At 35.4% G+C, this 20,977-nt stretch overlaps 1 protein-coding gene across 1 annotated transcript; it reads left to right on the forward strand.

Annotated features, from left to right (window-relative positions):
- The first annotated feature begins 3,308 nt into the window (after positions 1–3,308).
- On the forward strand, positions 3,309–18,170 carry LOC137918809 (segmentation protein Runt-like). Its single transcript, XM_068761722.1, has 3 exons — positions 3,309–4,046; positions 14,929–15,066; positions 17,072–18,170. The coding sequence occupies exons 1-3, from the start codon at positions 3,599–3,601 to the stop codon at positions 17,713–17,715; spliced, it is 1,230 nt and encodes a 409-aa protein (XP_068617823.1). The 5' UTR covers positions 3,309–3,598; the 3' UTR covers positions 17,716–18,170.
- The last annotated feature ends 2,807 nt before the right edge of the window (positions 18,171–20,977 follow it).

The raw sequence follows: 20,977 nt of genomic DNA on the forward strand, positions 1-20,977 counted from the left end.
ATATAGAATTGCCACTGCTAACAAACATGTTTCTAAAAGATGGTCAGCAGCATCCTCTGTGTACCATAATACAAAACAACGAACTTCAAGCAGCCTGCAAAGCGTGGCGTTTTAGGAATATCCCCCACTAATAAACAACAAACAAACACTACATCTATATATCAATATGTTAATTAACTTGGGCCCTGCAGTTATATTATAAAGTTTATTACTAACATTAGTTTCACTCATTTATAGGGGATTAGTCATAGCACTGCACATAAAAAGTGTCTCTTAAATCTGTTATTCGGAGTTTTATTTTAAAGGTATAAGGTATTTTGTAAGAAGTCTATATGTTATATATCACAGGAGTCAAACATTTTCGTTTTAATCTAGCATAATACTTTCTCACTTACGGTGTTAATTACTTTTTTAACTTTAGTAGATATTCATACCTTATGGGTTCCTTATATTTATTTGAATAATATTTCTAAATAGCTATATTATAGCTAAAGGGATTGCACTGGAAATATTTTACAAATAATAAACAACTGCTGGTCACTAGCTCCTATGTATTCTATTAGCTCGACAGACTTTCTATTATCAAAAGTTTCGAGGCCTGTCGAAGTTCAATAGGAAAAGAAATTAAATAAAACGTGTTACTCAGCTAGCAAAATATTTCGGTGAAATATTCCGAAGCTCCAAAACTTGCAGTGAGCGTATATGAGCTGAAACGACGATTAATATCAGAAAAACTTAATCAGTAGTCCGTCGTCAAAATTTCGCTTTAGCTTTTTACATTCGTCGATAGTACGTTATGTTACAGGTCTGCATTTGTAGCGTATTGCGCTCGTCGCCTTGTAGAAAGAATATACAATACTCAGCGATAAGTATTACACATCGACCTTTGGAAAGAGACGATCGGCTAAATTCGGCTTCGTAGAGCATTATCTCTGTCCCACACTACCTATGTGACGTTTTGTCAGTCGTGCAATAGAGTTAACACTCTACGAAGCCTAAATTAGCCGATTGTCTCTTTCCAAAGGTCGATGTGCAATATTTATCGCCGAGTATTGTACTCTCTCTTACCTTATGATTTCAAATTACTGATTTAATAAAATCATTGAAATTTACAAAATACAAAGTACACAAATATAAATTTTATAATTGTTAACGTTTTCAAAAAAATATTTATACCTATTAATGAAAATATAAAATGTTTATCAACAAATAACGTTTATTTGATCTCTTAAACGCTGGTAAAGATATTTACAATATGCAGCCAGTGCTGCCATCTATGTGTATGGTAAGGTCCAATTTATTATATGGTTCATTACACTATATCTGTCATTGTACGCCATTTTGTTTTTGGTTTTAGGCTTAGAAGTATAAATAAAATAAGACACTGAATATTCTGTATCACTTTATATAGACGTAAACGTTTTCACTTTTATATATTTATATCTAATTTTAATGTCTTGTAATGAACAAAATGTGGTCATTAATAATATACCAAGAAAGTTAAACCAAAATCTACACAGTGATGTAGTATAGTTGTAGAAGCTTTGAAAGGGTGAATGTTTGGTCCATTCGCTGTCAAGTAATATGTGAAACAAACTATCTAAAAGTTCAATTGTTTCAAAACTAATGAGCAACCTAATAATAATAAAGTAATAGATAGCATTATCAAATTCGTATTAATATCGATCGCTTTATGCATGATGTGTAAAAATTTTGAAGGTACTGACAAATGAGTTATACATTTTCCTTTCAAAGCTTTACATCATATAACCAATCATTCTGTATAAATAAAAGAGTATTGCCATTTATGTCGCAAAACATAAAACGTAAGAACGTGTCCGCAAATTATAATAGACTAATTTTAATTTAGTCAAACTTTCATTAAAGTACTAACGAAAAAATATTTAAAAACAACAATATTATTTTTTCACACAAAAGAAATCCTTACATCTATCCCTTATACAACAAAACTTTCATCGTCAAAACAAAAATAAGCGTGTTAGGATATGATCCAACAAAACATTATAAATCACATTTTAGCTATTTTCGTGTGTGATCGTTGTTAAATTTTAATATTAATCAATAAATTAAATTAATAATTTGCGATATATTTCTTTTTTGTTTTTGCTCTTGGACCGACAATAACTTAACCATTACACACTTTTGGAGCAGAAAGTCATAAAATAATTCTTAAAATAAAAATTTGACAATGACATTACTAATAAAATTAATTATTATACATACAGGATATTTCTCACACAAAGTAACAATTTCTAGCAAAATAATAATAATTTACGAAATCAATCGCGAAACAATGAAAGTTACAATTATAAACATGAAAAAATCTTATTGTTTGAATAATTCAATATGAAACGAAATGCTTTTCGTTTAAATGTGAAAAAGTTCACGCTTGTGTTCGAAAGCGCGGGAAAGTCGAAGAAGTTCTAGACAAGTTTTCCGGCCCGCCCGCCGTCACGCCTCCCGCCCTCTCGCTCGCACTTCCGGCCTCTCGCTCACACCGCGCCGCGGCGGCTAACCACAAGCGAACGGCTCGCGGATTCCTTACCGCTACTGTATTGGAGCTTATAGATCGTTATGATTGGTAACCTCGCTCATTTAGGCATATAATAAAAACTACCGTATATACGCGCAATGATAGAACAGCAAAATGTTAATGCGTTGTATAACAAGAGTAAACAATCTATACACTCTACGCTTGAACTAATATTTCGATAATTTACAAACATTTAAATAAAAGTATTGATAATAATTTAGTTCGTGTTGCGCGTAAGAATTTTTTGACCAAAATTCATAGATTAAATTGGCATTCGAGAACAATGACCGGAATTCCTCGCATGGCCCACTGCTTATGAAGTGCCACCCTGCGAGCCAGGTTCGCGGCTCGAACGCGAAAATCATAATTTTTCATGAGCTCGTTGATAGGTTTTCGCGCCGGCCGCGGTTTCCCGCCGCCCCGTGGCCTAATTACCACCGCCTCGCGATACGTCACCGCGGCGGTTCAAAAAAATCCACCCGTCCCTCTCCCACGAGGCGGGCAGCCGTGACGGCGTCCCGCTTCGACGGGCATTTTTATAAAAACGCAGAGACCGACCGCGGCCGTCCCGCTCGTTCCCGGCGCGGCGTCACGCTGCCCACACCCTTCGTCTCCTTCACGCTTTTTACGAGACGTAGGGGCCGCCACCCGGGTGGGGGCGGCGACCGCGCGAACGCAAAATATTGACCATCGGAAAAAGTCGCGTCGTATCGCAGTCATCAGTCGAAACCGGGTCCCCGCGAGCACGCGTCCCTTCGCCGCCACTTCGGTCCGCGTCGTGCGTCTTCGGCCTGCGGTCTCGGCGCGTCGTTTATTTTTCCCGAGTCCCCCGCCCGGCGTCTTGCCCGCGCCCAACAAGTGGCGCGTCTCGCTGCGTCGCCGCGGGCACGTCTCGCGCTCACACTTCGCACGACTTTCCGCGGCGCCACGCGCGCTCCGCGACTTTGCAACTCCGTTCGCGCGTAACAAACTTTTTGCTGTCGTATAACTGTGGCGTGACGTACCTCTGTGGCGTGTTTGAGTTTGAGGGTAGTTCTGGAGTAGATGCACCTCCCGCACGCGAGCCCGCCCGCCCTGAGCATGGCTGACGTGTACTCGCACATCCACGAGTACTACCGGCAGAGCCACGGCGAGCTGGTGCAGACCGGCTCCCCCGCTGTACTCTGCTCCGCGCTGCCCGGACATTGGCGCTCCAACAAATCTCTGCCCTTGGCATTCAAGGTGGTCGCCTTGGATGATGTGCAAGACGGCACGCTGGTCACCATCAAGGCTGGGAATGACGAGAACGTTATGGCCGAGCTGAGGAACTGCACTGCTGTAATGAAGAATCAAGTGGCCAAGTTTAACGACCTGAGATTCGTCGGACGCAGCGGACGAGGGAAGTCGTTCACCCTGACCATCACCATCAGCACGTTCCCGAGCCAAGTGGCCACGTACTGCAAAGCAATCAAAGTGACCGTCGATGGGCCACGAGAACCGAGAACTAAACAAAGTAAGTACCTACTACCCAAAATTATTTTTCCTAGCTCGTATATTTCGTTATTTTTTCTATGTATATCATTATTATATATCTCACGAAAGTTCAAAGTCTCACAAAAGTTGATATAAAGCAACATAGTAAATAAGATAATATAACAAAATTTATTTAATAAGCAACTGAAACCTATTAATAACTTTAACAACAATTTTAAACTTTCGAATTATGTTACGTACCCTTTTGTTACCTTATTGCATATATCTTGAAATTTCTCTCTAAATAAACTTTGTTTCTTTCATATTTCAATTCAAAAGAATTGACCCATTCAGACCTATAGTCTAGGTTTTTTAAATTCTTTTCTTATGTATACCAGTTACCTGATCCATAATATAAATAATGCATAGAATGTTGTAAGTGCTACATATAAATGTGTACACATATACATATAGATAAATATTTATTCCAATTTAAATTAGTATCATAAATGCGAGAAAAAATTATTTAAATTTTTGATTTAATAATACGTTATCTTATGTCATTAATTAACTTAATATTTTAAACGTTGATAAAGTTAAAAAAATCTATATAATTTTGTGTTAAAACTTTTTATAAACCATATTTAACTTCGAAAAAGTCTCTTGAACTTACAATAATAATGAATAACTACGCCAATTATTCTTGTTATACGTGCAGTTATAGCTCCGCGAAAGTTCCTTGATTACTTTGTATTTAGTCCTCAGATTTTTTTTAGATTTCAGATTCTTTGTATTTAGTCTTAAAGAATCAATTATACCTTTATTTATGACCTGTAAAATTTAAGCTTACATGTACACGTAATTATGTTTTTACTAAATCTCTAATAACGAATTACCACAACATGAATCGTTAAGATGGTATGCATTAAAATAATAAAAATCATGTTTTATATTTAATAAAACACAACGTAGATCTAATACTGAAATGTAGTACTAATGGTAGCCAATCAGATTCGGCCCTCTTTAAAATCCTTGATTTGGAATGCAAAATTCGCAATCAAAAGGCCCAGGCTGAAGACTTATCTGGTCACTCCATGAAGCGTCTACCTAAACGATTTAAAATCTCAATTACCTTCCAATCTATCACATAATTTGTCTAACGGGTCGAGCCAAGGATCTACGAGCAGCTCCCAAGTTTAAAAAATTAAATGAAGTTTAGTTACTAAAAACGAGGTTTAAATTAGCCGTCATCAGAGACATGCTCCTTCTTATTTAAGGAATCTTTGATTTACAACATTTAAAATAGTAAAAAAGGTTAAGTAAAAAATACTCAAAATTAACAATGTCTAAAATGTAAAAAAGGAAAAGAACACAATTAGATAATTATTATTATATTTATAACAATCGCGAATTATAAATAAATAAAAAACGGCAATATAATTTGGTCATAAATAAAATAAATAAATGTCTCATAAAGATATATTTCAATGAAATCGGCGTATATGCGCGCGCGCTGGCGTGAAGCCAGTCCGCAGCTTCGGGGCCAATTTTGCGGCGCCAACTGTTAACCACATTCGAACCCGTTTTATTTTCGATCCACTCTAATAAAAATCGTGCGATTTGCTTCTCAAACGGCGTGTCATCAAATGCGTTGAAACTGCCGATATTCCGCGTTTGAAACGACCTGGTATCGCTGCCTCTTGTTTCCATAAAGAAACTATGTGTTCTAGAAGAAAATTAAATGTAGAAATTATTTTAACTCCAAGAGATTTGTATTAAATTTTGTGTTTCAAAAATTTACTCTAAATAAATGTCCGAATTTGTTTATGTTGTAATTCTAATTTATTTTTTGTGGTATAAAAGTTCCAGCAATAGTCTTTGTTATAATTTCCAAAATATAAAATTAATTATTAAAAAAGACCTATTTGATATGTTTTACTGCTCTTATCAAAATTCAATTTACCAACTTCATTATTTATTTTATTTAAATATTTAAACAATTCTTGGCGATACTAATGCCGAAGTCATACAAAAAATGTATCAAAAACTAAATTAAGTTTCGATTTATTTAAAAGTACATTTTGATAATCTGTTGAAAAGTAAATCAATATTAGATATTATATTCATTTAGTTTTTAATGCATTATCAATACGTACTTTGATGCAATGAATGATAGAAATTTAGATATTGTTGCTAACTGAATTGTAAATATTTACTTAATACAAAATTTTAATATTCGTGATACTAATGTGGTATTCTTCTTTTGACACACAATTGATCACACATTAATAAATAAATACTCTTTAAATTAAGAATAATATTTTCTTACAAAATTATATTATTATTATTTTGTTGGTTATTCGGATAACCTTATTTATAACACGAAATACTAATGCTTTATATTGAAACAAACTAATTATTAAACCTTTATTCCGGGTATTCATTATAATTACGAAAGCCCCAAAACAATAAAATGTATTTTCGAAGTATTCAAATTTTAAACTCATTTACAACAAAGAACCTTCACGAAATAAATGATATCGGTTGCATCCGAACACATTTAGTAGTTGTAAACTGGAATATTGTTGTTCTGGTATATTTCGAGAGTCGACGTGTGCGTACATATGTACACGCCGGGAATCAGTCAATCACGCAGACATTAATTGTATAGTCCGTTTAATCTCGGAACAACCCGGAGAGTTATTGTTAAGGAGGACGGCTCCCTCCGAAAATAGTACCGATTGTTTCCCGCCTTTACGAGACTAGCAACTTAATGTAATGTGTTTTGACGTTTGGGCATATTAATGGTTATTGGTGTTTACAGAGAACGCTTCGTATGGGCTCGTGTTAATTTTGAATAAACTGGCAACATTTTGAGCCGCCATGTTTAAACTGAAGTTTTGACTTCGAAAGCTGCTAAAGATACTAAACATATTAATTGTTGTATAATAAAGAATCAATTGTACTAATAATAAAAAAATGAATCACTTTAAGGCGAGCCTGAAATATGCTATTACGACATTTGTCATAAAATCCGGAACACAAATATGAATTAATTCTTTGCATTCAATTGATCTTCTGGTTCTCGTGAATTCTAATAGAAAATTAGAAGAATTTTATTCTTCGAGTAAAAAAATTTTTAATATAACAATTGTTTGGATTTAGGAATCCGTAGAATGAGAAATATTATCAAGTTTCATAAGACTACGAGCGCAGCAGTTTTGTCAAAGGTTTTAATTTTTTGGACCCTGTAACCGTTACTTTCTAATAATCTCTGTTTATGCTCAAGTTGAGGTCTGCTCGTTAGGGTATTTCGCTTAATCGCTCTTTCGATCATCCTCCTGTCTTGTCCTGCCGAGATTTTTAATGGAGCTCTTGAACGAAGGAAACCGACTGACCGACAGTTGACGGTAAAAGACCACGTGTACGATCAACTACTCGGAATTCTGATAAAATCATCAACTGGACTTTCTATTTCTACTACCGGAAATTAAAGGACAAAAATGGAATAAGCTTATCATTGATTCCTTCAAGGCATCTCGAGCCTCTTGAAATGATTTGAAGGAATCAAAGCTCTCCCGTTGCCATAAACGATCTTCAGAAATTAAAATTGACTGAGAAATAGAAAATTATCTTAATTCTATAATATTATTCTACTCGCATCACTGCGCGTTTGGAATCTTTAATTTTTAGAATACCATATAGAGGAATTCGATCTGATCTGGATCTAGTTTCTATCAAATTAGGCTCTTCAGGCATTCTTCTCATGATGTGCTCATGTGGTCACTTTAGATGATCTTACGTCTATAAAATATGAATAAACAAACAACTTTAAAAGTCTAAATCTAGACTGTAAAATTCGAAAACAAGAGAAAATAGTCAAGAATAATATAGCATTAAAAGAACGTTAATTAAACACGAACGAACGATCGACGAATCGTACGGGAATCATAATATTTTGACACCACAAATCTATTTTCGTTGCAACAACGTTCACAGAGGCCGTCTGTGTAAACAAACCGTTGCGCCCAAACTTCGGCCAATAATAAAAAGACAGTATGCGGAAAAACTAACATCCTCGAGCGATAAACATCAAAGGCACCCAGTTAATATAGCAATCAATCGGCGCGGCTAATGGTGGTGTTACGGCGCACTAATTAATGCAGTGAATAAAACTCGACTTAGCCTGCACCTCACCGCCGGAGTAAGGGCTCGTGCACACTATCATACATCTTAACAATTAAACAAGACAACGATACTAATAGCTCATTAAATCTTAACTAAGGTCATGTACTTTTAAAATGACTGTTCACTTTCAAATAACAAAAAAAACGGCTATAATGAGAAAACTCGAAATTTTATATAAGAAATGCAAATTCATATACTTTTTATAATTATGGAGCTACACAGTTAGAATCTGTAACAGATAACAAGTAGTTGACAGAATTTGTACTGCCAACAGTTAAAAGCTTGTCGCAGACGTAAAGAAAAAAAACGTATCAAACAATGATTACTTACTAAATTAAAAACTCTTCTACTTTTTTAAATGTTTGACGTAAAAAGTTTAGTAGATATGTACTGATATTTTAATTTATTCTGTAGTTTGTATGGAGAACAAATTGTTGAATGATATGAATTTCCATGCAATTATTTTATTTTGGCACCATCAAACCTTTGTTGTAGCTAAAGGATTTGTAAATAAAAAAAAACTGTTGAAGTCGTCGAGCCCAAAAATAGCAAGCGTCAGTAGAAAAGAGATTTATTTCTAAAGGAATAACTTCGAAAACGTGACAAAATCAAAGACTTATCGCGGTCAAAACTAATACATACAAAATATTTTTGAAATACGTCTGCAAATGTGCGATTAAATTTGAAGATTGGAAACAAATTGCCTAGGCGCTTCGTGTATCGAGGAATCGACCACTAACAGCAGGCTCTGCAGACGAAACCTCGTGCCCTTCTCTAACATAAATCTTATGCACACGCCGCGTGCTTCTAGACGGACAGACGTCCACTGCAGCCATTAATCTTACAAACGAACGTACAATTTGCCAGTACTAAATTCCCAGAAACATACAAACAACTTTAAAGTATAAGATAAATACATAAGACTATACTTAATTAACAATACAAGCGTCTTTAAAGTTTAAAATAAATACATATGACTTTAAACTATACTTAATTAACACAACTTATAGTGTATGACACTGGCTTTTAGTCGACATTATAAACATGTACTGAGTGATTCGAACCAAAAAAAAAATATTGATTTTACATTTTGGTTTTTAACGCATTTAGATATAGAAACAAAAATTATGTTAGCGTTTATTATTATTTCTTTTGTACAATTTTAAGTAATTTCTTGAATACAATTTTAATATAGTTCTAAAAAAATAACTTAAATATTTATACAATTTTTCTCCTGTATATAAATATTAAGTATTTGCCGAATGAAAATGGTTAGTAACGTAGTATCAATATTTTCGTGCTGGCGTATGAAAGTTATACTTGTAAATTATTTTATTTTTATGTCAAATATGAAACTTTTGTTGGTTATACTTTAGTATGATGATTTGAGGTGATCTAGAGCTGATGGCGCTTAGTAAGTTTAGTAAGTACAGTAATACACGATGTAGTAGGATAGTCTACTCCGTCGTGTAAAGGGAATACACGGTCCGAGGTGCCAGCGGCCGCACTTGTGCAGCGGCGGTTAGCAAGTTTCACGGTGCGGCGACGGTCGCGTAACAGATGTAAACAATCTCGGGGCCGCGTCGTAAAGCCGTTTGATCTCCCCGCCAACACCCGCCCCGGAGGCGGCCGCCTCTAAAATATGGATTTTATGTTGCTGCTTGCTGCTAAAATACCACATCCACACCCAGCGACCCTCATAACCGACATACGAACTAGTTAATTCGAGAAATTACTGTTTTGGATATTACCCCCCCATTTCACCCCTCCTACAAAGTATTTCAAGATTAATTAAAGAATTCTATGATATTTACTTCTTACTATATTACGCACGATCACAAGTTATATTCGATTCGATACAATCATAATTATATTACCAAGGACTACTTCAGTGAGTTGGTATATCTTTCCATAGGTAATATACTCGCTTTTACTTTACCATCCTAGATAATTTTCAGAAAGCTTCTATTGTTAAAATAAATAAATAAACTTTTATAAAAATAAATAAACTTTTTGAGTTAAGTAACATTTGTACACTGAAGGTTTACTACTTTAAAAGACTTCATAAAAGATAAGCACATCGTAGAAATTATGTGTTCATTCGCCTGTTCTTCCCCGGCTTGAATCATTAATCATCCGAAACGGTGGTTGATTCAACTGGTCGTCAATAAGGGATGTAATCCAGTATGGATTCTTAAGATCGGAAATAAAAATAGTAATTAACTATATGATATAGCTTGTGATCATTTTGCATAAAATATTTACAAAATATTACCATTATTGTGTGCATTTCTTATTGGCAATTATTATTAACGTAATCTAGAACAGATCTCCAAAAATATATTAGTAATCCTTATAAATCTATTAAAAATGATACTCAATGAGCAATCTTAGATAGGCCGAGCAATGGTAGCCTAGCAATCATAGGTCGCGGGTTCGATATCCCGGGATAAAATCTTATATATATTACATATTTTGAGCATTTTATTATATGGGATTGCCATTGTCATTATCCACAATCAAGTTTTTAGAGGATGAGCAACACCGTCCTCTGCGTACCATAATATCACCGCGATTGCTAACCCGCCTGCCTAGCTTAACGATAATGATATATCCCTCCATAGAAATTTTTGAAGTAGGCTTATGTCTTGCAGTGGGCGTCTATAGACTGAAACAGTGAAGACGAGCGATTGTCAAAAACTATCAGCAATGTATAGATTTTACAAAGTTCATAATTTTATTTTATAAATTTATAAGACTTTAAGGATTATCTAGTTAAATGAAACCGCTTAAAAATATTCTAGATTCTACAGGAGTTATTTGAGTGTTATAGAAATACGTTGATATGTAAGTATATAAAATAGTGCTTTTTACAGATATCAAATAATCGTTTTACAGCGTCGATAAGAAATTTTGAATACATTCCTATGTATTTTCTCTATCACGTCATATTATTTATTCATTGATCAATTTTAAAAGTAATAATATAACCAACGATTAAACCTGTCACGTATGTTGTAGAGGTGGCATTGATTGTTACACGTTTTAAAAATTTTAATACAATTCGTCACCTTCCTTATACTATATTATGAATTGACTCGTAAACTGAAACTTTTATGTAAGATATTTTATATATGATATATGTAAGATATCATTACTTAAAATGTTTCGTACATGTGTTGGTGCTGTTTACAACATAAAATATCTAAACACAATATTATTTACAGTCCGATAGTTTAAACAAATCTCTCATTTTTTTATTATTTCCATAAATCATTATTACTGAACGTTATTTATTAAAAAAAAAATTAAAACAGCTTTATCTGTGCCTGGCGTGGAACAATTTCCACAATACACGTTTAGTTTAGAAATATCATTATCACTATAATACTTTTAACGTGGAATTTAATAGAAGACAAACTAAATAACTTTTATAAGGGTTATCACACTGAATTAATTTTTATCAGGATTACTCAATTTTTAACATGACATAATTGAATATCTTTGAATACATATATTTACCAGACAATGGTACAAAGTATAAATAGAACTTCAATTTACTTATATATATGTGTGTATATATATATATATATATACATATATATATATATATATATATATAGAATTATAATATATATAAAACTAAATATTATTTTTGTCCTCATCCTCTCGATGCTAATTACTTTGTAAGTCCAATGATTAAATATCTATCCGAAATATATATTATTTTACTAAACAATTCGGATTTCGAATGTTCAACGCTGTACATCTTCGTCGCGTAATTTATGAATGACAAGCGCCTACGTTTCATTTCAGTTATTTAACGCCTATTTTGACACTTATGTCGGGTCGTTATTGCGTTTACTGTCGGCGTACCAAGTCGGTTTCTCCGTGACAAGTTCGGTGCCAGTGGACACTTCAAAGCGCTTCTTAAATTAACTTCCTCGAACAATAAAATGGCTTGGAGTTATGCGCGATGTAATTTATAATCCTTTTGCTTGTTTTCATAAATAAACGCGTTGCAACCAAACGGTTATAAGTAAAAATTAGAGAAATATATATTCTAAATTATATTAAAAACGAATTAGCATTAAACCTGTTCAATACCTAATTATTCTCCTTATTTAGCAACTGGCCAGAAATGTAAAATTATAATTTACACTGCAACAAACAAATCTATTCTCAACAATATGAATATCAAAACCATTCTTTCTATAACATGATAGAAAGCATGGCAGCTGAAGCGGTGTTGTAGTAAAGAAAGACAGATATGACTTCAATTTTTACTAGACTTTGTTACTAGAATAATCGAACACAAACGCTCGAAAGTACGTAGCTCTATCAGATGATCTCACCAGATCCGGTCTACACAGGATCATGACCGGCAGCATCGATAATGAAGATCAGAACTGGAGGATTAAATAAGCAGTAACAATCTTTATTCCATATTGACTTTAAGTAACCTTTTGATTACGTTTACTTTTACATTACGTTTATTACCCTGACACGTGTTTCTGAAACAGCTCATTCGTGGAACATACATAACACATACCTTCATAACTTCAATGTGTATGAATCAATTAAAAATTTCATTTGCGGATGCTTGTTCCGTTTGAATCTAAGTTTAATATGCTATTATATTTATATTATAAGCTTAATATGTTTATTCGTATCATATCGTATTGTGAGCCACTAAGCATTCCACCTTTAAAGAAAACTGTATTTTATTTTAATTAATTTTATAACTTTCACTAAGTCATGTTGTACTTAATACACTATTTATACAATTATCGTTTATCAATCAGTACACGTCTTGATATTTTAGACGGTTTATTATCGGCAATGGGTAACTACGTTTAATTTTTTGTTATTATTTTTAGCGGTTAATTTTAAAATAAGTTATACACCAAAGAAATACAATAAGATTTTATTAGCCTTCGTTAAATATATTACACATTAAGATTGTAAAGAGAATCGAAAACAGAACTCGAGCCTTTCAATTTAACGGAAATACGCAGGACTTATTGTTCAAAATTCAGCCCTAAGCGCGGGCATATCGTTTGGACCCGCCCGTTACACCGAAAGCATTAGCCCCGTAGGGTCGGGGAACTGGATTTAATTGAATACTTGTAATAACAAATAGAATGAATCATTTCCAAATTCCGCGTGCGCCTGGCCACACTCGGGTTGCCCGACAGCGACAGCCCATCCATCACGATCTTAATTTAAAATGCCCGCGATTCGGGAAGCGCTCGCTAATCTCCCAGTGTGCTTACGAAAATAAAGCGATCAACAAACATTCTTACTGTCTCGTAAAAGCATCAACGCACCTGATTATTTACAGCCGAACATCGCCATCATTAAAGCGAACCGATTTAGGCGACCTAATCTATGTTGCGCAACGATAAACTTAACACAAAGCGCCACGGGGCCCGGGACAAAGCGCGCGTAAGTGCTCGTAAAAAATCGATTCGATAGTAAAAAAAAAATCGATACATTGCGACGGACGGTAGTGGACTAAAAACGCTATAAAACGAGAATAGAGCAGCAGTGGCGTCTTCAGTAGGCTATCGATTAAACAAATAAAAATTCGTTTTGCTAGCTGAAAGGCGGACGGCGATATGACGTCGGCGGGTCGTAAAAACGTATGGCACAGAGGAGCCGGCTAACTAGCAGTAAACCGGCTCATTTTGTATACAGGCCCCAGCTACAATCGCCGGGAGAGGTAAACAGCGCGCGGGCATGTCGCCGGTTTTACTGCCCGCCTTTGTGCGATGTGATTGCGCCTTGCGGACGCGGCCGAGACCTGGCCTCGTCCTCGACGCCTTATTGCTAACGCAGTACCGGTCCGACTGTGACTATTTTGACCTGCACGAAGTGTATATATTACAATTTTACTTTATTTTCTTAGGACACAATTTCTTGAGTAAACAAAATATGTTTAACCTATGCGTACATGGTGTAATCAACAAAAAAAACCCTGAATTTATATATATATATATATAGAAGAGTCGCAATTTATTTTTTACTAAAAGTCAAATACAAGCTTCTTCGAAAACAATTTCACTTTACCATCTCACCCGTAATTAATCTACTGCTGGTTATAGGCCTCCTCCAGCTTAAAATTTAAACTGAAATATAAGGGATATCTTAATTAAAATTTTAATCTCGAGAACTATTAAAATAATATATATTGATGCACTATACAAAACCCAAGGACATGTCCGCATGACATTTATTTTTCTCTTCGTTGTTTACTTAAAAAAAAAAAAAACTTCAGTTAAAAGTAAACATTTATATTGAATATTGCAACAATTTTTTTATAATAAAGTCAACTACGTATAGTCATTCCATCAGAAATAAATAAATTAATGTAATATAACTTTCACCCCGTTAAAGCTTATACCCTTATTTTAAATCACTCCAATGTTTTTTTTTTCTATTGGAATACGATCTGCCATAGCTCCTGGCAGCACAAAGTCCGAAAGGATAGATAATAAACAACAATTAATTTAATGTGGTAATCCTACTTATGAATTATTATCATTAAAATATTTATTATTTCAAAAACTATTGATTGTTTGATAAGGTGTACCATTCACACACACACATATTTATCCAATCTTCCCGTATATTTATTTTTATCTGTAAATCCGTTTTATATTATATATGTTGTTGTTGGGGGATCGTTTGTAACTTATAAATATATTGCTAATAAATCTTACTTGTTTCAGATTACGGGTACGGGCATCCTGGTGCATTTAATCCGTTTTTACTCAACCCTGGGTGGTTTGACGCTGCGTATCTCAACTACGCCTGGGCGGATTATTTTAGACCACCAATGAGAGAACAAGCGGCCTCTCTTGTTAAAGGTATTGTATACGTATTTTGTTAATTTATCTAAGTTTAATTATAAAACTATATGTACTGTGATATTTTATTAATAGACACACAGCAATACATTATATAAGTTTACATTATTTTCATTTAACAAAGTATACGATTAAATATGTTTGTCTATTATAGGCGTAAAGAGTATATAGTAATCCGGCCATCAATCAGAAAAAATCTAAACTTTAAAGGGAAGTTTTTTTTCTGTTTAGGTAAATGGAACAAAAAAAATATTAAATGGCTCTCCTAATATTAATAAAACAATATTCGAACAATCTATTAAATGACAAATTGTTACTTTAGATATATGCCAACAAGCTGGTCGGGCGCTGCCAGTTCTTATACCGTTAAGTTACTCGGGTTCCAAACACACTCTCATCCGAGACGAACTCATACAAAGACGGTTTTTTGGTGACAGATTTACAGCAAAATATTATAGCCATTGTCACGTAAAATTAAAATTATTTAATACGTTTGTTGATAAATGCATTTTTCTTATTCATCTTAAAATAAAGGCTAACAAAATAATACATGACGTAAATTTCTGTGATCGTATGGGATATATTAAGTAGCATCGAACGGTAGATCCCAAACTTCCGAGCGACGGATTATTTGGCATTCGTTAATTTAAAAATTCTCGATTTAGCAAACAACACGGGAAAACATGTTCCTCGCAGCACCCTCCCTCAAGGCCGTACAACGCAAAGCGGCTCAAATAAAAGAAACTGCTCTTGAGCATTGCAAAACAACGTACGCCCCGACCGAGCCAACCACCCGCTGAAGTCCGCACTGGGAGGAGGGGGGCGAACAGCATGGCTAAAAAAGCAACGCCTTCACGTTCGAGAGAGTGTGGAGTCAATTTTATTCCAATGTAGGCGACCGCGCCACCGGCCACTTTTTGTTTCCGTCGCCGAAACGCGAGGAGCCTGTACTCAAACACCTACCCGACTTTTATTAAACCTACGCCCGCTCCACGGCCCGTCCCCGCGTCCGCTATCACTTCCGAATTTTAATTATGCGTGATCACACTGCGTTGCTTAACTATATGCTCTGCTAGTGTAACGCACGAATAACTTACGCATTTTGTACCTATCAATGTTTTTTGTTTCGCTATTGTACTATATGGCACAAGCGACACTATTATTATTGATTAAAAATAATCGTCAAAGAAAAACAGAATCAAATGCAATGGCTGGGATCACCTCAATCAGGCGCGACGCCGATATTGGCCCCCGCCGCACCAAATTACCCCCTAGTTACGGCCCCTCCCACCCTCTATGCCTTTTAAAGTGGTCTGCACACCACTGCCACTGCTGCAAATATAAAAAGTGCAAAACGGGAACGTTGCACCACCTCCGAGCTCTTTGTGGCCCAATCTGCGCCTCCATCGTGTCCTTTTTATGTGCAAGCTTCTCTTACACGTTCTCGAGAATCAAAGCTCGCATGAAACACGAACTTTTTGAACTCGGCTAATGAAAATTTTACGTTTCGAGCTCTTTGTCCAGTCGACGTCGGTGTCGAGATAGCGACGCTCCTTATCGCGCGGTGCTTTGTGCGCCCGTGCGACCCGCGCGACACCTCGCCGCGTGCCCCGCATCGCTAATGCGCCTCTGCACCGTCCCGGAGACGTATCACGTTGAATTTGCAGCGGTGTGTCGTGTCCGGGTTGCAAAGAACTATGTCGCATTCGGATAAATAAATATTGCACCCTCACCCTCCCGATATCACACTAAAAAAACATCCCTTCCTACGAAGCCGCCTTTAAACGCCTACAGATTGTACATTATCCTTAGTACGATTATGCACCCTCGCTGTTCAGGGAATCGGCAGAGTGCCTGCGGGCTTCGACTGTCCCCGGGGGCTCGTATCTCATATTACGTCATATTGGCAAATCAAGCAACAGAAAGACGACCAAAGTACGTCTTCTATTATGCATTACCAATTTTAATGTACATGGGAATACTAACGACTTATTTCTCTTTGCAGGTACTGCTCCGATGACGACACCGCCGGTGACAATACCGGGATCGGAACTATTCCCATTTCCACCAACTATAAGCAATTTGCCGCCGGCTGGCCTTTTACCGCCACCTGGAGCATTTTTACCTCCAAACGGTCTTCTACCTTTCGCACCTCATCCTGCAGACTTAGCATTAAAATCTCTACCTCCAGAGCTGACTCTTAAAAATGGTGTCAACCCATACGAAGCCCTGAGACATCTCCAGAGCAACGTGTCTTCGATGGATACTTCCAGCGCTCGCCTATCACCCACCAGCAGTCGACAAAGCGGGAGTCCGAGAAGTATCGTGAACGCCAGTCCGCGTTCGAAAGCAGATTCGAAATCTGAAGTCAACTCTACGCACGACGCGACCATATCTGATGAGTCAGATGAGGAGCCAATCGAAGTGGTCAAGTCAGCCTTTCATCCAACGAGACCAGCGAATGTCGAGCTACAAGAGATGAAACAAGTTCAGGCAGCAGACTCGACGGTCTCGGACAGGCCGAGATTACGTAATGAGCTGAAGGCACCTTCGACAAGGATGACAAGAGCGTTATCCACGAGTCCGACATCTACCAAAATTAGTAATGGAACGATATCAACTCACAAATCAGTGTGGCGACCATATTGAAGTATCATAAACAATTAAATTTTATTCAGTCTCGGACGGTGAGGCGTTGAAATGTGATATCAATGAGCTTGTAAATAATAGAGATCAGATATTTATTGTTAGTCGTAGTTTAGAATATATAATTACGATTGTGAAATCTTTAAAGTCATTATTGAATAGGAAGAATGTAATAAATTAGATAAATTGTTATGCACCTTGTTAAAGCTTCGGATAAAGATAATTAATTAATTATTATTAAATTTTATAATATTTTCTTGATACTGTTTAAAGAATACGTAATGTATAAATAATTAAGCCTTGTATAAAGTGGATTCGAAAACGACTGATACTTATAAACATCATTTTACATTAATAAATGTAAAATTTGTAAATATTGTTGAATGTATTTATTGATAAATCGATGTACAATACCCGTTTTAGAAATTATAAATGTAAAAGTGTACATAGTGTAGATTAATCGGGAGATAAAAAATGATTCTGATAAATTAAACTGCATTTTATTGAGTCCTTCAAACAAACGTATACACACATGCACATATTTTTGATAAACAAAAATTAGATACAAAATCTGTGGCCATGACCATTCAAGTAACGAGCAACGTGCTAACCAGATGTTTTAAACGTATCATACAACAAACAGAAGTTAGTTATCCATGCAATACACTACGATTCCTCAAGCATGGATTATTTTATTATTACTAAATAAGTCACTCAGAAAAATAGGTCCTGGTGACGTCCTTCCCTTTTCAACAATGTATTTTTAAGGAAACATTTTTAAAGGTTATCTACGAAGATGAATAGCAATCAACTGTACTAATGATATTAAATTTTCGATAATTATACAATTTCAACTATTGTCGATATATTTAACCAAATTTTAATATGAAACTGCTGCTTGACTATTATACGGCGAACTATACTTTGACAAATAGTTATTACATATACGGGTTAAAACGAATTATAGGCAAAATTAATTTTCTTTGCGGATGTAAGATATAAATTATCATCGGGGATTTGAATGTTGCAAACATAAAATAAATGCAGTTATTTAATAATCATTTCAACTTATATTTCATATAATTTTTATTCATCATCTTCGCCATTTGAGCCTAGAGATCACTGCAATGTATAGACCTCTCCTAAAGTTATCTGTGGGGGCATATAACATATTACAGTCGCCACGTTTGACGTCGCCACTCTTGACGTTGCTGCCCATCCTCTAGAAATTTGTAAACAGTAGCAATCCTATATAATTTACACAAAGTGTGATTAATATAAGATTGTATCTCGGAAATGGAACCCGTGGTCTACAATCGCAAGTGTCAGTTTTCTCTCGAAATATATTGTGCTATGTGATAAAACTTTATTGTTTACCTATTGTGAAATAAATAATTAGTAAATTAAAATGTTCGTATAAAAATATGTCTTTAATATGAATTTAAATCGACGTAGAAGATATTATTTTGGTAATTCAAAAGATGTAAAAATTAGAACGAAAGTAAAAATTAGAGAGTTACGCGGCGTGCGTATGTCGACGCGGTGATGGCGCGCTATCAATTGTGTTTGCACCCGAACTGATCCGGTTAGCTGATTGCAGCGTCCCGACGCCCTCGCCGCGGTCAGCCGCCCGCTCCTCAAACAAGCCGAACCACGCAACTAGAAATCCTTGATGTGCCATTATAATACTAACATTTTTTTCGATAAATAGGAGATTGTTGCGTTCACGTCGTCAAAGAGTTAATTAGTACTGAATTACTTCGGCCACATGGGACGTAGGAGCTTGGTTAATCTGTATAAACTAATAACTGTTGGCAATGTAAAGGGTAAATGGACCAGAGGGCGGTCACCTGCTCGCTGGACTCACGTAATTAAAAAGATTGCAGCACCACCGAGCACGGATTCTTAAAACATTCCTAAAAAGAATCTGTTAGTAAAGACGTATTTGAGCACAACCCTCGGTCTAACGACTAAGAAAAAGAGGCGTCTACGTGAGAACGGTCCGCATTACTGGCCACTATAACCACAATATCTTTTTGAATTATTCTTGTGTTCGAATTCAAAATCGAACGCAGATTTTTATTCTTAAAGATATAAGTGATGTCACATTGTAAATAATCTTCGTATATGTATAATTTACACTACATCGACCATACTTACCGTTTATATTCCTCGCCATTAAAAAGTAACAAATATGTGTATAAAAATGTTTGGTAGCCTTCATCATGAAGCAAATGGTGAACTGATGCTTATGAAAATTTAAATTACGACTTATATTATTTCTCACTTGCTGAATGCGAGCAGCGCAAAACCGGCCATCATAGCAATCTTTGAGAGAGGATTATGCCTTGTTGTGACTGTCCATTGGCTGACATGATGGTGATGATATTCCTTACTAGAACGCCGATGAGCCGTGAATAATAAGTTTCTACTTAACTTCGCAGTAGTACTACAGTTGCCGTAGTATACTTGCACCATTGTTGTCAGATTAATGCGTGATGAAATTATTTAAGATAGAGATATTTCACAAATAGACTCAATTCCTACATACAAGCTTTATAGGAACTCTTTCTTTACGGTTTTTAAAACTAGCAATTTCCTGAAAATTAGCTATTAGTTAGTTGCTACAAGACTTACGACTGCTGTGTGTTAATAGTAATAACATAAGGCATTGAAACGTGGTCTCTCATTCTAGGCCTTATTGACCAGCTAGCAGTCGCTCGAGAAATGTAAACGGTTATGCTTGAAATTTAGAAATGAGGAGATCCGTAGACGAACCGATATAGCTCAGCGAACAGGTGGCTACCGACGCTTTAAGGTTCTGGAATGAAGACTATAGAGCGGCAAGCAAAGCATATGACATCCTCCTGCAAAGCTAACCATCTTATTAAGGTCTTTAGAAGACGAATTTATGATGCAGGTCTGTGTCCAGATATTTCATACAAGGTAATATAGATATTTTTATTTTAAATCTACAACTACCGATTTAATGATCTAGTCAGGGGAGAAATTTAATCATATATTTTTAACTTATAAACGAATACAAAATCTTCAGTGACAATAATCTGCTCGAACATATTGTTTGGTATGAGGGTTCAAACAATTGAAGCGTTATTACGATAAATACCTTCTAAAAATAAAATTAGTAATAGGATAATCAAATTTTAGCATCAATAAAATTTCTCTTAATATAGTTTAATTATTTTAAAATGCTAGTTCTAGACTGTTAAGATTCGAAACATAATGATAGTTGAATTTATGAAAC

Source organism: Battus philenor, unplaced genomic scaffold, assembly GCF_028537555.1.
Source record: "Battus philenor isolate CCGP_79_NKW_IND1 unplaced genomic scaffold, ilBatPhil1.0.hap1 SCAF_15, whole genome shotgun sequence".
Lineage (NCBI taxonomy): Eukaryota > Metazoa > Arthropoda > Insecta > Lepidoptera > Papilionidae > Battus > Battus philenor.

Excerpts from the sequence above, each read along its gene's own strand:
- LOC137918809 (XM_068761722.1), top strand. The coding sequence starts at position 3,599 with ATGCACCTCCCGCACGCGAGCCCGCCCGCCCTGAGCATGGCTGACGTG. Across the intron at positions 4,047-14,928 it reads AGAACCGAGAACTAAACAAA|ATTACGGGTACGGGCATCCT; the intron begins GTAAGTACCTAC and ends TACTTGTTTCAG. Across the intron at positions 15,067-17,071 it reads AGCGGCCTCTCTTGTTAAAG|GTACTGCTCCGATGACGACA; the intron begins GTATTGTATACG and ends TTCTCTTTGCAG.